Here is a 15,331-nt window from a genome sequence, read left to right on the forward strand (position 1 = left end):
ATTGTTTTTCTAAAGTTATACACTTTACATCTTGAAGAGTAATCAATCTTTTTAAGAAATTTTTACTGAAGTACAGCACAATGTTGTGTTAATTTCTGCTGTACAGCAAAGTGTTATTACTCATCTTTAATTAGAAGAAATAGATTCTTCTAATTAAAGGTACCTATATACAAAATGATAGTAATCTCTCATTCTATACTATTTTCTCATTCTTAAAATAAGGCATGATAGGTACCTTTTGTAGAGAAGTCTAGTTGATACCACTAATTGTGTTTTTCCTGGAATTGGATTTCAAAACAAGAGTACAGAATGAGATTCCTTGCTCACCAAGAGCCCTAGTCTTTGAAAAGATGCCCCAAGCAGAACAAGACACTGTACTTGCCACTTTAAAAAAAAAATGCATGTGAAAAGAAGAGTAAAAAAATACATAAAAATTACAATAGCCATGTCAGGGTTGTATGATTTTTAAAGCAGTCCCTTCTCTCCTTCTGATAATTTAAACAAAACACAAGTACACAAATCCAAAACACCTGTGAAATATGACATTACAAGTGTCTATTCTGCAATTCTGTGCCACTGGGGCCACCCAGCAAATGAATGGCCCAATACGTAGGTTGAGGTTCTGTAAATATAGCTAAATTTAATATCAAAACTGAAAATAGCAACTAGACGAATACTGTAAATCAATATTCAGCAGCAGTACCATACTTTATCAGGCTTAATAATATGACAGCTTCCCCCAAAGAGCACCCTTACCCAACAAATAACTTCTAGGTGTGTGTGCTGGGGACAGCAAATACCCCACTTATTAGAGAAAGGACTAAAATACTAAGATATAACTTGCCTTTCCTTGAACTGTTTTGAACTTTACCTTCAGATTAGGAGTGAATGGGTCTGGGAGCCTCATGTTTCTTGGGAAGGCACTCAGGATCAGATTTCTTAGCTGGATACAATTAGGTGGGATCACATCACAGAATCCATAATGGTAATCACAAAGGAACTCAGGGAAATCATGCAAAAGAACCAGCAGCACTCTTAAAGTGCCCTATTTTTTAAAAACAAGAAAAACATTGGCTGTTTCTACATTAAGTAAGAAAATGGGAGTAGCACTTTTACTATTATGAATTTAACTGAAGCTTTAAAAAAAGGCAAAAGCATCATATGTATGCAGGCTTTAATTAATACTAGCAATATCACAAGTGATTTATCAAAATATCTACAACTGGAAATCATGAAAAACTAGGTACCTAGAGTTTATAATCTTGTATGCATGTGCTAGAAGAGGCCAGACAAAAAAAAAAAATAAAAGCAATGATACAAGCTTCTATCTTCAAAAATTAGAAAAAGGACAGCTAATGAAAACCAAAGTAAGTAGAAGAAAAAGAGCAGAAATCAATTTAAAATTTTTTAAAGTATGACGGTGGAGAATGGAAATCAAAGTTAGACCAGAAGTTGGTTCTGTGAAAAGATTAATAAAACTGATAAACCCTACCAAGACTGATGGAGAAAACACAATACCAGTAGAGGAATGAAAAAGTATCATCACTATAATTCCTACAGATGTGAAAGACAGTTTGAGAGTATTATGCAATTTTATGCTAATAAATTTGACAGTTCAGATAAAGTACACAAATTACTTAAAATCCAACTTACCAAAGCCCAAACAAAAAAAAGAAAATCTGAATAGTACTTTATAATAAAGAAGTTAAATATTTTGCTAAAACCCTTCCTGCAAAGAAACACTAGGCCTAGATGGCTTTACTGGCAAATCCTTACAAATATTTAAGGAAAAATTAACACTATTCACAATCTTAATAGAAAGAGAGACCATTTTCCAACGCTTTCAATGAAACTAGCATACCCTTGATATCAAAATGTGACATGAAAATTAAAAAAAAAATCCTAAATAATACAAATGGAAATCAGTGATATATCACAACCAAATGATCCACAAATGAATATAATGGCAGTTTAAGCATGTGAAAATTAATGGATTTAAAACACTGACACACACACACACAAAAATTACATGATCTTGAATTCAAGAAAACATCCAATAAAATTCAATACCCATTTAAATGATTTTAAAACTATCAGCAAATTATGAATAGAAGGGCATTTCCTTAACCAGATAATAATGGTATCTGCAAAACAAAACTACAGATTTACAAAAAAACATTATACAATTCCACAAAAACATCAATATCTGGGAATATGTCCAAGGAAAGCATTGCAGAGGAAAATTAAAGACCTAACAACTAAATGGAGATATACATGAATTGAAAGGTTCGATATTATTAAGATGTCTATTTTCTCCAAACTGATCTACATATTCAGTGCAATCTCAATCTAAATCCCAGCAAGTTTTTGGAAGAAAAGCTGATTACCAAGTTTTTATGGGACTGCAAGTGATACAGAATAGCCAAAATAATGTTACAAGAGAGCAAAGTTGAAGAGGACTTACTCTACCTGATTACACTAGCTTTACAGTTAAGTCTTACAATCAAGACAGTTTGGTATTGCCCTAAGAACAGATAAACAGATCAACTAGAGAGGTACCCATACATAAATAGTCAACTATTTTGACACAGGTGCCAAATCAATTGAACAGGAAATGAAGAACTTTAAAAATGGTACTGAAAAACCTTACCATACTTACGGGCTGGAGAGTGTAAGGAAGGGGGAGGAAATGAACCTCATTATTCACAAAAATAAAGTTTTCTTTTAAAATATAAATGTAAAAGCCAGAGTTAATGGCTTCTTGTGCAGGGGGCAGGCATGCGCAGAACAGAATGCAATTTGAGATTGGCAAAGATTTCTTACCCAAGACACAAAAAGCAACATTTAATAAAAGAAGAAAACTGGTAATTTTGACTACATTAAATTTAAAGTTTCTATCCCTCAAAAGACACATTACTTTTTTTTTTTGAAGGACATCAGCTCAGCTTTTATTTATTTATTTATTTATTTATTTATTTATGGCTGTGTTGGGTCTTCATTTCTGTGCGAGGGCTTTCTCCAGTTGCGGCAAGTGGGGGCCACTCTTCATCACAGCGCGCGGGCCTCTCACTATCGCGGCCTCTCTTCTTGTGGAGCACAGGCTCCAGACGCGCAGGCTCAGTAGTTGTGGCTCACGGGCCTAGTTGCTCCGCGGCATGTGGGATCTTCCCAGAGCAGGGCTCGAACCCGTGTCCCCTGCATTGGCAGGCAGATTCTCAACCACTGCGCCACCAGGGAAGCCCCACACATTACTTTTAACGGAGTGAAAGGGCAAGCCACAAGAGTAGATGTTTGAATATACATCAACAAAGGGCTTACATCCAGAATACATAAAGAATCCCTGTTAAAATAAATAAGAAAAACCCAGATAATCCAATAGGAATATGAGCACAAGGCTGGAAGAACATCACAAAAGAAGGATACCCAAATGGCCACAAAAATCTCATTAAGAAATCAAGGAAATGCAAATTAAATCCACAATGAAGATCCTACTGCACAACTGACAAAATGACTAAAACGAAAAACAATTTCAAATATGGTAAGGATGGGGAGAAATAGTAATTCTAATGTGCTTCTGGAAGAGTTAATTGGTATACACATATATGAACATATGAATGCCTTATGATCAAGTACTGGTTATGCAAATATGTTTGATTTTTGTACTTTTCCGAATATATGTTATACTTTAAAAGCTTAATGATAGGGGCATCCCTGGTGGTGCAGTGGTTAAGAATCCACCTGCTAATGCAGGGGACACGGGTTTGAACCCTGGTCCGGGAAGATCCCACATGCCGCAGAGCAACTAAGCCCATGTGCCACAACCATGGAGCCTGCGCTCTACAGCCCACGAGCCACAACTACTGAAGCCCGTGCACTGCAACGAAGAGTAGCCCCTGCTTGACACAACTAGGGAAAACCCGCGCAGCAACGGAGACCCAACACAGCCAAAAATAAATTTTATATATATATATATATATATATATATATATAAAGCTTAATGATTAAAAACAAACATTGGACCTCATATTCCCAACTGAAGTGTTTAAGTGTTTTTAACTGCTTTAAGTGTTAATTATTTTAAATTTAGAACTCAAAATTAATTACCTTGTAGAGGATTTGCATAGGTTTGGTGAGTTCCACATTTCTAAGGAAAGGTGCTAAATATTTGAATAAATCAATCAGTAGCTGTGCATACATAGGCCATCCCTGAAAGAAAGAAATGTATGAGTCATAATTATCCTCAGTCAGCTGCCGTCCTGCCATCAAAAAAGTTGCCCAAGCAGCTACACTGTGACTTTATTATCTTCTTCATATAGCTAGAGAATATGGACATTAGTACCTCTCTTAAAGACTGACTGGCTCGAGATAGGAGTAAGCAAAATTATGGAGATAATGGGAAATGATATTTGAAACAAACTGGTTCCAGAAACTCCAGGATATATATAGGTCCTTGTGCCTGTAGCAACATTTTAAATAGGGGGAGGAACTTTCAGACAGAACACAAAACACGTAGCCAACTGAGAAACTTGGGTCTGTTCTCTTAAAGTCCTGGATCTCAATCATTTATTTTCCCACTCCCAATTCCTCAACTCCTGGCAGATAACCTCATCCAATTTACAACATTAATCCTCTATTTTCACCCAAACTTGGCCTCCTCACCATATCCCAATTATACCAATTATGTTCATTTTGGAGTAGTTTTTATTCGATATATTTTCCCTCCTCCTGGAATGCACTTCTTTGTCAAACAAAATGAAATCCATTTAAGGATTATTTCACTTTCTTTTTTTACTAAACACACAGTAGTTACATAGTCTCCTGATCTGAAGGGTCAATCAAGAGTACTTCCTGGAGTACTCATTTGCCATTTAATTACAAGATGGGAGAGAAACTTCTCATGCTGTTTACTCACAGTTAAGACTAAAAACTCTTTACTCAAATTTGATCTTAATTTTTCGGATTCAGTAGAGACCAGTGGTCCTCAACCCTGTAAAACTGGCAGGTTTCTGAGTTTCATTACTCAGAGTTTTACATAGCTGTCTATAGAGGTGCTCTAAGGTTTCAACTTTTTTTGAAAATCCCTTAAGAGATTGACATAAGGTGACTCACAACAACTTGGAGAAGCAGTACCCTAATCATTGAGGAATGGCTTTCAGGCAGAGGCAGTCAAGTACTTGTTAAGCCTTTCTCCAAGACCTGACTCCACATTAAACAGAAGAACTCCCAACTAAGCCTAAAAGAAGTACAATGACTACTGAATGACTAAGAGTGCTAATAAGTCCCAGGTAGTTACAGTCGTCATCTGTAGGAGATAAACTGCAGCCACACCTTCTGCTGTGGCGTATGTGCCAGCATTCTTGCAATAAATATCCGATGGGAGATCAGTTCAAGCCAAGCATACACAAAGCCAGGAGCTTTGGTAGGCCTCAAGATGTGGAATGTGTTGCTGAAAGAAGAAAACCTTAGTCAGAAGCACAAGCTTAAATATGGTTAAAAAAAAAATGAATATAATTAGGTAGACAACATGTAAGCTGCATTATCACTCAACATGCCTCAAATCCAAAGAGTTCTACATCTCAAATTTTACTACACTACAACAGCAATCCTTAACAGGAAATCCTTAACAGTATTATATTCAACAAATACTCACCAGAAAGCTGTAAGTGTCTGGAAATTAATGGTTTCCAATACATGCTCAGGTGCATTGAGTTCCAAGAGCAGCATGATAAAAATTCGATGATAGGGAAGCTGCTGAAACTCACTTTGACGAACATCATGATCCTGTAGGAGAACTCCCACTACTATACCAAGAACCTATAGAGCACACAGATTACAGAGCTTGTAAATCATGAAGATAATTCATTTACCACTGTCTAGCCATGCTTTTCTACCTTGCACCGTTATGCCCCACATGAAAGGAAATATAAAATTACATACTGGTAGCCAAAGGGACCATGCATTGGGGTTTGATTTGCCCTACAGAATTCTGCATGGTTTCTTTGAATTTCCATACCCCTGTATATGGAAGTATAGTAGACATGTATACTTTCCACAAGTTTTTCTAAAGCTCTAGAAATCGGCATGGTACATCATATTTTATCATGTTAACACAATCAACCTAATTTTTCTGGTCTGACATAAAGCTGACAAGAGGCAAATGATTTATACTCCTCTTGGCATTTAGTAGATGGAAGGTCAGGTATGCTATCAGGTTGCAGAAATATTTAAGAACTATCCTGCATTCCATTTGATTTTATCACTGAACAGTGGGGGATATATGTGAACCCATTTGTATCCAAGACCAAGCTCTTAAGTTCATTTTTGCACTATCTTAACATTCAAATTTCCAGCAATTCCACTGCATAAATCAAACAGAAATTCTGCTTTGTTCCTTTTCAGTAAATCAAGACAACTGCAATGTCACTCATGGTATTTGAGCTGCCAATTTTTGTTATCAATGGACATGTCTAGCCATCTCATTCACAGTGATTCTGTACATGGGGGCAAATCTCATACTACCTAAATACTTTCTAGTGTACTCGTTACCAAACATTAACATACTGAAAATGTTATTGTTTTGTTTTAGGGGAGGGGTGTCTTTCACTTAAGGCATCATACTCTTCCTCTAAAATTTGGTGATTATGTTTACATATTATCTATGAATTTAATATCTGGACAGAAAAGGGGATATTACAAAATGTTTTGGGGGCCCTGCAGGGTTGAGAACCACTGATACAGACTTCAAGTGTGCAAAGACTAAGGCAAGAAAGGATTTCAGACCTTATTCAGCAGATTAATCTTTGTGACAGTGTTGGTGGCCTCCCCTGAGTGCTTTACTAGCAGTGCAATGAGTCGGACAAAGGCATCCAGGTTGTGATAGCACTTGGCTCGGATCATGGTGGGATTAGCAGCAGGATTGTGCTGCTGCTCTGCCTGAGCACGGTAACTGATTTCAACACACATTTCAGTACACAGACGAAAGAACCTTGTTATGAGGTCATCAGTCTTCAGGATTCCTTGCTGGTGCATCTACCAAGGGAACAAAAACATTGCAAAGCACAATGAGATAATACACATGAATAAAATTTTAATTTTCATGTAAGAAGTATTTTTCATTCAATTCTATTGTCACATTTCTGATTCTTACTTTGTCCAAAAAAAAAAAAAAAGGGGGTCATGAAAATGACTTTTACGTTAAGGATCCATGACCGAATTCCTTCAGTTTTAAGTTTGAAGGGAGTTGAGAGATAATAACATGGCAATTTTTAACAGCAGTCCATAGCCAATAATTTCAAAAGTTAATTATGCAAACTAAACCAACTTTTAGTAACTCATTAAGTCATATTAAGACATTCTGGTCAATGTGTATTTCCCCCAAGTAAGAGATTAAGTTACATATATTTTAGTTTCTCACATAATTTCTTCTAACTGACTTAACCAATAACAACAACGTTTTTGAAACTCCAACTAGCTGCACTAGGAAAATCAAATAATAATTTATACAGTAAGTAGGTACCAAAGCAAAATCTCACAGGTCATACGTGGCTATTTTAATGTAAATTAAGATAAAGTGGAAAGGGCAAGTTTATTTAAAAGAAAGGATAAAGTACAAATTTTATGACATATAATTTGGAAGTGAAGCAGAAAAGTTGTTTCGCTAGTATGAAAGAAGAAAAAGAAGACAGTGTAACAAGCGTTAAGGCTGCAGAGGGAGGAGGTCAGTGCTGAAACCAAGCCCAGAATGAAAACTTGACCATTATCTTGGAAACTTTAAAACAATTTAAATGTCCCTTGATAAGCAATAACACAGCTGAACTGACAATAATATACCCTAGGAAAAACAGAAGGCCAGCAAAGGGACTTTTGTACAATGAAATCTGAAAAACTAAGGCGGGGGGAGAAGAAATTAGGATAGACTGCTATGATCAAGAGGGAGTAGAAAAGGAAAAAAAAAGGAATTCTCAAAAGGATTCAAAAGAGAATAGAAAAGTATAATACATTATCTTTTCCAAATGGAGAGAACAAGAGCAAACAAGCCAACAACAGGGGTGAGACAGGTGCCACATCCATACCCATGAAATATCAATGATCACAAAAACCAATTGATTTGATATTCCTCTATCCAAATCAGAAATCAAACTGTAAGTATGCAGTAACAGCTTTTCAATAGGGTATGTTTTTATAATTCCCTCGATTCTTTTAAGGGAGAAACTTACTTAGTATGATTTACTAAGAAATTAGTCATCTTGAAAAGTAAAACCCAATTCCTGACAACTTCTAAAATTCAAATCAGCTCTTCCACATTCAATTGTCATTTATCTGATAATAGATCTATTTGCATCTTTCTTCGGTGGCACACCTAAGCTTTGGTTTGAAGAAATACAATGGTCGAACTGCAGAAATAAGCTATTTTAGGTAGATAAGGTACTTAATTTAGAAAATAAAATAAAAATCTCCACCATTTAAATATTTAAGGTTATTTTTGTTGTGTTGTGTTGTGTTTTATTTCTTTTAAATTAAAAAAAAAAAATTTTTTTTTTTGGCTGCACCTCAGGGCTTGCAGGATTCTTAGTTCCCTCAACCAGGGATTGACTGAACCCAGGCCACCGCAGTGAAAGCACCAAATCCTTAACCACTAGACCAGCAGGGTACTCCTTATTTTACTTTTTAAACATGGGCTATTATAAGAACTTTACAGATTAGCCCATAATCCATGACTGCTGATTATGAAGCTGGTAGAATTACTATATACATTTGGCAATTTCATTATTCATTACCTGACCCATTGTACTTTGTAGCTGTGACAACTGAAATCGGACAAAAAGAACTAAAGAGGATGGGAAATGTTGACTTTACTGCTTAGTGACCAATGATGGGAAAATAGTATCAATTTAACAGAGTAATGGTGGTGACATTTTTGGTTTACATGAGTATGGAGGTAACTGACCACAGGTACATAATACTGAGCTTTAATATTGGAGGCATCACACCCTACTTATGTTGAATAAAAAGCACCTTTCTTTCCAAAAGCTCTACCTGTCCAACAAACGCAGAGAAAGCTTTGGTACTGTCACGACCAGCTGCTGCTGAATGGTAGAGATTCACCCATTCCCTCAGAAGATACTCTGCCTTCTCTCTCAGCCCTGGAGGATCATCATACTCTGAGGCTTGAGAGATCCCAGAATGCATCATAAAGTTAGGGCCTCCATGAGCACGATCAATCATTGCTTCATAGTTGGATCGCACTACTTCCATCAGCTGGGGCAATCTAGCACAATAAATCCAGAATGAAAATCAGTCTATTCATGGTTGTGATTTCACAGACATACAGTTGGACAATTTGTTTATTTAAGAGAGACCGCAAGAGTGATGATAATTTTACCATTCCCATATTTAAACAAAACTATCCTCGGTTTCTTCATATCTGTTTACTCATGAGGACATAATGTGCAAATGACTGACTTCAGTGAAGTCACTTCTTGACAAAATAACGATGCCCTATGAAATGGAGCTCATGTTTGTGGTCAAAATATTATTCACTGCATGCCTGCTATGTGCCATGCTTTGTGTTATTCATCTTAATTCTCAACAGTTCTTCAAGATATTATTCCCATTTTATAAAAGAAACAGGCTTAGGGAGGGTAAGTCGACTTGCCTAAGATCAGATTTTAAGCAGCAGAGCCAGGCCTTAAACAGAGGACTCTGACACCAAATCTAGTGCTCTATGTACTGCTCTACAGCAAGAAGGCTTGGCAGTTATTTAAGCTTTCATATCTCAAGGGACAATATTAGGCCTCACCAAAGCTTACCATATGTGGTAGCTGAAGCAGTTATATAACAGGTAACGTTACTAAGTCTATACAGTCATTTCTAAAGCTCTTAGACTGCTGAATACACAAGAATCCCAAAGCATTTCCTTCTCACCCTTCAGGAGCATTGCCTCTGGAGTGAGCATTAATCCTCATGAGGGTTTCAATGGTGTGGAACAGATCTGCCTCAGTAACATGGGCAACACTCCTTTCATCCACCAGCAGGATTTTTACCAATTGCATAGCAAATGCCACAGCCATGTAGTTTAAACCATTCTCCATTGACTGGCAACACAGAAAGCACAATGTAAGAAAGACAGCACTTACAGCGAACACACTTCCCAACTCCCAGAGGTCACTTTTCCTGTTTAATTCCTTCCATACCTGAGCTAGGTGAAGATCATACTGTTGCATATTGACCAAATGATTGCGAATTAGCAACTCCACGGCCTCCACATTATATTTATATTCATCCCGACACTCAATTAGGCACCTAGAAAAGTCAGTATTTCTTTATTCATAAAGGCTTAACCATACTATATATCAGGTAAAATAAAGAGCCCATTTTATTAAATGGTAACTTGTTCCAAATTAAGGATGCCTTAAGAACCAACTAAAAATCAGTTTTCAAGATTCAAAATAACCAGTAAAGAAGTAGAACAGACGGCCCAGTGTTAAAACACGAGTTTTGTTCTCGAAGTCTAGAAAACAAAGCATTCCATTTAAGACATTATTTATGAACATCATGTCTATGAAATCACTGAAACCTTTTAAAATCCATGATCTATCATTTATTCCCCCAAACAAGGTACTGGTTTTCTGTATCCATCATGGGCACCAGATGGAAAAAGAACAAACATTCAACAATTCTCAGTACTTAGGGTCATGTATGTGAGAAAGCAGTTCAATAAATATTACTCTTCTAAGATGGCTACTGACCTTGTGATCTGTTTGTTACACCATGGAGACCCATACGCCCGGCCATCTTGAAGAGCTTTTAAGACCAAGAGGTGGCACTCTCTGTAGCGAAGCAGGAGGTCAGCATCAGCACCACTGGTGGCATCTAGTAAGCCCTCTACAGCCTATGGAAGAAAAAAAGTGTTCAGATCCATGGAAAATACAGTATTCAGCCCAATTATCAAAGTCAATAACCAAGCCTTAATGCAAAGTACAACATACCTTCTAAAGCCACAAGTTAACAATCTGTCCTTTCACTAAAATCCTTTTCACTTGCCTAACACACACACTCTCTGAGTTCTTTCTAGTCCATGCTTAGTGTTCTTCCCTGTCAAGAGAGGTGACACTGTCCCTACACAGTAATAACCTAATGCTGCCCCATACCCCACCCCCCTTACCCAAGTACTTGGATCAACTGTCCTTCAAAATCTAAAGGGCTATCTTTTAAAGTTTCTTAAACAATTATAATTCCAGAAAATCTTACCTTTATGGAAAAAAGAAAAGATTTCACACTTTACTGTTGTAACTATTTACAATACTCTACACTCTGCAGAAAATCATCTGCTTATTACAGAACAAAACTTGCTTTATATTAATTTTTATAATTTTAAGCATAACTTAAGTAAATAATGGTGCAGGTCACTAGATATTTACAAAACTAGTTTCTTCTAAAATTAACAGTTTAAGAACTAACCTTCTGGAGCAATCCAAGAGCAGCTATGGCATCCCGAGAGTTTCGAGACAATACTACAACCTCCAAAAGACTTCTAAGAGCCTGAGCTTGGGGGTTCATGGCCAAAGTTGGTGGGATGGCGTGAAGGTGCTGCTCCAGTTCTGTAATGCACTTATCATAAATCTGAGCTACATCATCCGTTGCCCAAGCTTGCTGTTTTGGAGGAGGAAATAACCCAAAAAAGAGAGGGGGGAAAAATTAAAGATTTTTCACTGGCACAGGTAGGAATTTAAAAGTCAATTGGGGGGCTTCCCTGGTGGTGCAGTGGTTAAGAATCCTCCTGCCAATGCAGGGGACATGGGTTCTGGCCCTGGCCCGGGAAGATCGCACATGCTGCAGAACAACTAAGCCCGTGCGCCACAACTACTGAGCCTGTGTGCCACAACTACTGAAGCCTGTGCACCTAGAGCCCATGCTCTGCAACAAGAGAAGCCACCACAATGAGAAGCCCGCACACCGCAATGAAGAGCAGCCCCCGCTCGCCACAACCAGAGAAAAGCCCACGTGCAGCAACGAAGACTCAACGCAGCCAAAAATAAAATAAATAAATTAAAAAAAAAAAAAAAAAGTCTACTGGGGGACTTCCCTGGTGGTCCAGTGATAAAGAATCCGCCTTCCAATGCAGGGGGAAAGGGTTCGATCCCTGGTCAGGGAAATAAGATCCTACATGCCATGGGGCAACTAAGCCCGCATGCCACAACTACTGAGCCTTAACGAGAGAGCCCGCGTGCTGCAACTACAGAGCCCACGTGCCCTGGAGCCTGCGCACCACAACTAGAGAGAGAAAATCCACACACCACAACGAAGTGCCCGCGCCGCAATTAAAGATCTTGTGTGCCGCAACTAAGACCCAACACAGCCAAAAAAATAAATGAATATATTTTTTAAAAAGTCTATTGGTATATTAACTACCCTTATTATTTTCTTCTCTCTCTTTTTCATCAAAACATGGAGGTGCTCTTCCATTCCCCTTCCTGAACTGTTTGGTCTTGATGCCATTAAGTGGTGCAGTGCAAAGCAAGCACTGGTGGGGGTGTGTTTTGTTTACTTGATAGTGGAAAGCCTTGCAGACACCAATACAATCAAGTGATGAAAGAGCATGATAAATAATGGGAAAGGCTGAGAGTAGCACCACTTGTAGCATCTAATTTGCAGCCTATGAAAGTATATAATCCAAACCATGGAAAATATAGTATTCAGGCCAACTGTCAAAACCTAATAGGACAGAATAAGAACACAGCATCATTTTTGTGGTATTCCTATCAAAGATGTACAACCTGAATCTATTCATGAGAACATATTGTACAAACCCAAATCAGGTCATTCTAAAAAAATCACTGGCCTGTAATCAAAGTGTGAAGGCCATGGAAAGATGAGAAAAGGAGCTGGAGTAGACTGACCTGCGGGAAAAATTTTAAATATGACAACTAAATGAAATGTGTGGTTCTTTGTTTTCGGGGGGGGGGGGGGGGGGCACAGCTTTCAGGATCTTAGTTCCCTGACCAGGGATCGAACCCACGGCCCCCCATTACAAGTGCAGAGTCCTATCCACTGGACGGCCAGGGAATTCCCTGAAATGCATGATTCTGATTTAGGTCCTTTTACTACAAAAAGACAATACTGGGACAATTGGTAAAATTTGAATTATCTAAGGATTAGATGATACTAAGGTATCAGTGTTAACTTCCTGATTTCAATGGTTACACAATGGTCACACAGAAGAACGTCTTTGTAGGAAACACAGACCAAAGGATTCAAGAGACTGGGCCAGCAAGATCAGCACCTATGTTCAAATGGTTCTTAAGAAAAATGTTTCCCCTTACATTTTCAACTTTTGTGTAAATAACATTTCAAATTTTAAGAAAATGTTTCTACAAAGAACAGGGGAAGCCATGAGGTCACCACGTAAATTCCTTTAGTTAGGCCAAACATGAAAGTTAAATCAACCTCATGGGTTTAAAAAAATTCCCGAATGCCATGCTGATCTGATACAAATAATATCTATACAACTCAACAACCGTGGGTAATTTTTTTCCCTATAACTGAAGCTCCCAGGAACCAGTGATAGATTAACTGACAAAAACATTCAAATTAAACTGTAAATTACTCAATTTAATCCAAGACGACTATTTACCTTCATGGGCTGAGCTAAAAATCCTGTGGGCTGACTTAAATCATTTGTAGGCAAGAAGCCAGGCACATTGCGTGCAAACTCTTCATAAACAGCCAGCTGCTTTGGATCCACACCACCAACCTTGGAAGAAGAAAACTTACTTTAACAGGATCCTCTTCACAATCAAGGGAAACCTTTTTATCAAAGTGTAAATTTTGCATGGGAGTAAGCACAGGGGTTCTGAGAAGGGACACAGGAGTCATTACAACATTTAACAGCATGACTGAATATGCATGCATGTGCGTACACACACAGTTCAGTGTTTTCTATTTCCTTGAGACCTGTTAGAGTCACCCTTATTTATAAATTAAGAGCTTTTCCACTGGAAAGTGACTCAAGTAGGACCATGCTGCCAGTGCAATTCTCCAGTGGAGCTGGTAAAAATGATAAAATTTCTCAACATCGTCTTCTCACCAACAACCAATAAAAACTCAAGTACCGGGCTTCCCTGGTGGCGCAGTGGTTGAGAGTCTGCCTGCCGATGCAGGGGACACGGGTTTGTGCCCCGGTCCGGGAAGATCCCACATGCCGCGGAGCGGCTGGGCCCATGAGCCATGGCCGCTGAGCCTGCGTGTCCAGAGCCTGTGCTCCACAACGGGAGAGGCCACAACAGTGAGAGGCCCGCGTACCGCAAAAAAAACAAAAAAAAACAAAAACAAAACAAACAAAAAAACCCCTCAAGTACCAGAAGGGAAGACCAAGTTGGGAAACAAAAACAAAAAGGCACTTCAACAATAGGAGGAGGGGACACATCTAAGCTATTTCTATGTCTTCTCCACAGGTAACCTTTAAGTGAAATGAAATGCTTTCTCAGAAACAGCATTTAAACCCCCTATCCTAGTCCTGGTGAGGAGTTAAGCAACAAGAACAGAAAGAAAACAAAGATGGGGCAGGGAGAGACAGAGCCCCCAATTCTCACTTTCAGCCTGATTTGCTCTGGCATCCGCTCAGCTTGGTATGTTAACACAACAGGATCACAGTACCTGCGCCCTTCTTGCCTAGCATGTTTTCTCAGCTCAAATTCCTGCAAACAAAAAAAGTCACTGAGGTTCTTGTTATGAGGCACTTTCTTAAATGGAAAAACAAAATACTTAAAAGGCAAATGCTAAACACTTACAGTTGCTAATCTCTTGTCCATCTCAGGGCCTGCTTTTTCTACTGCAGTCTTCTGAATAAAACAGCAAGCTAATTCACAATTGTCCTGAGCTAACTGAGCAGCTGCCTGATCCATCATTTCCCTTTGTTGTGGGGATGCAGTCTATTGGGAGGGGGAGAGACAGAAAAAAATTTAAAATTTTCTGTGGGTAGACGAAACAGATAGATGGGATAATAGAAAATGCAGTGCTTAGACAAATTAATTTTAGAAGTTCCAACTCTACTTATGACTCATTAGCTGTGACCATGAAACAGTCTAACAATCATCTTCATCTACAAGATGAAAATACTACTCAACTGAAACATCTTACCAGGTTTCTGTGAAGATGGTGAACACTATGAAAGCAGTAAAGCAGTAAACAAAGGCATTATTAACCACAACATCTGAGTCCCCAACTTAATAACTGAGTTACCTGAAGAGTGTGTGTGTGCGTGGTGTGTGTGTGCTCGCTCAGACACACAGTCACTTTAAGTTGTTTTGTACTGTCCTACTCCAAAGTACTT

The 15,331-nt window shown here is 38.3% G+C and overlaps 1 protein-coding gene across 15 annotated transcripts in view; it reads right to left on the bottom strand.

Annotated features, from left to right (window-relative positions):
• Positions 1-15,331, bottom strand: part of CNOT1 (CCR4-NOT transcription complex subunit 1) — a 97,360-nt gene that overhangs the window by 4,601 nt on the left and 77,428 nt on the right. For 5 of the 15 annotated variants that reach the window (XM_059045395.2, XM_059045394.2, XM_067019308.1 and 2 more), the window contains exons 32-44: positions 14,790-14,930; positions 14,592-14,696; positions 13,634-13,753; positions 11,461-11,652; positions 10,749-10,891; positions 10,194-10,302; positions 9,925-10,094; positions 9,037-9,268; positions 6,781-7,029; positions 5,651-5,814; positions 5,329-5,446; positions 4,105-4,206; positions 872-1,045 (exon numbers count right to left, since the gene is read on the bottom strand). In XM_059045395.2, coding sequence (XP_058901378.1) covers positions 872-1,045; positions 4,105-4,206; positions 5,329-5,446; positions 5,651-5,814; positions 6,781-7,029; positions 9,037-9,268; positions 9,925-10,094; positions 10,194-10,302; positions 10,749-10,891; positions 11,461-11,652; positions 13,634-13,753; positions 14,592-14,696; positions 14,790-14,930 — 2,019 coding nt within the window. Of the gene's footprint in view, positions 1-871; positions 1,046-3,117; positions 3,341-4,104; positions 4,207-5,293; positions 5,447-5,650; positions 5,815-6,780; positions 7,030-9,015; positions 9,269-9,924; positions 10,095-10,193; positions 10,303-10,748; positions 10,892-11,460; positions 11,653-13,633; positions 13,754-14,591; positions 14,697-14,789; positions 14,931-15,331 lie in introns of those variants that run through there. The other 10 variants (XM_059045391.2, XM_059045392.2, XM_059045393.2 and 7 more) reach the window with 5 other exon arrangements.

This window comes from Kogia breviceps, chromosome 18 (assembly GCF_026419965.1).
Source record: "Kogia breviceps isolate mKogBre1 chromosome 18, mKogBre1 haplotype 1, whole genome shotgun sequence".
Taxonomy (NCBI): Eukaryota; Metazoa; Chordata; class Mammalia; order Artiodactyla; family Physeteridae; genus Kogia; species Kogia breviceps.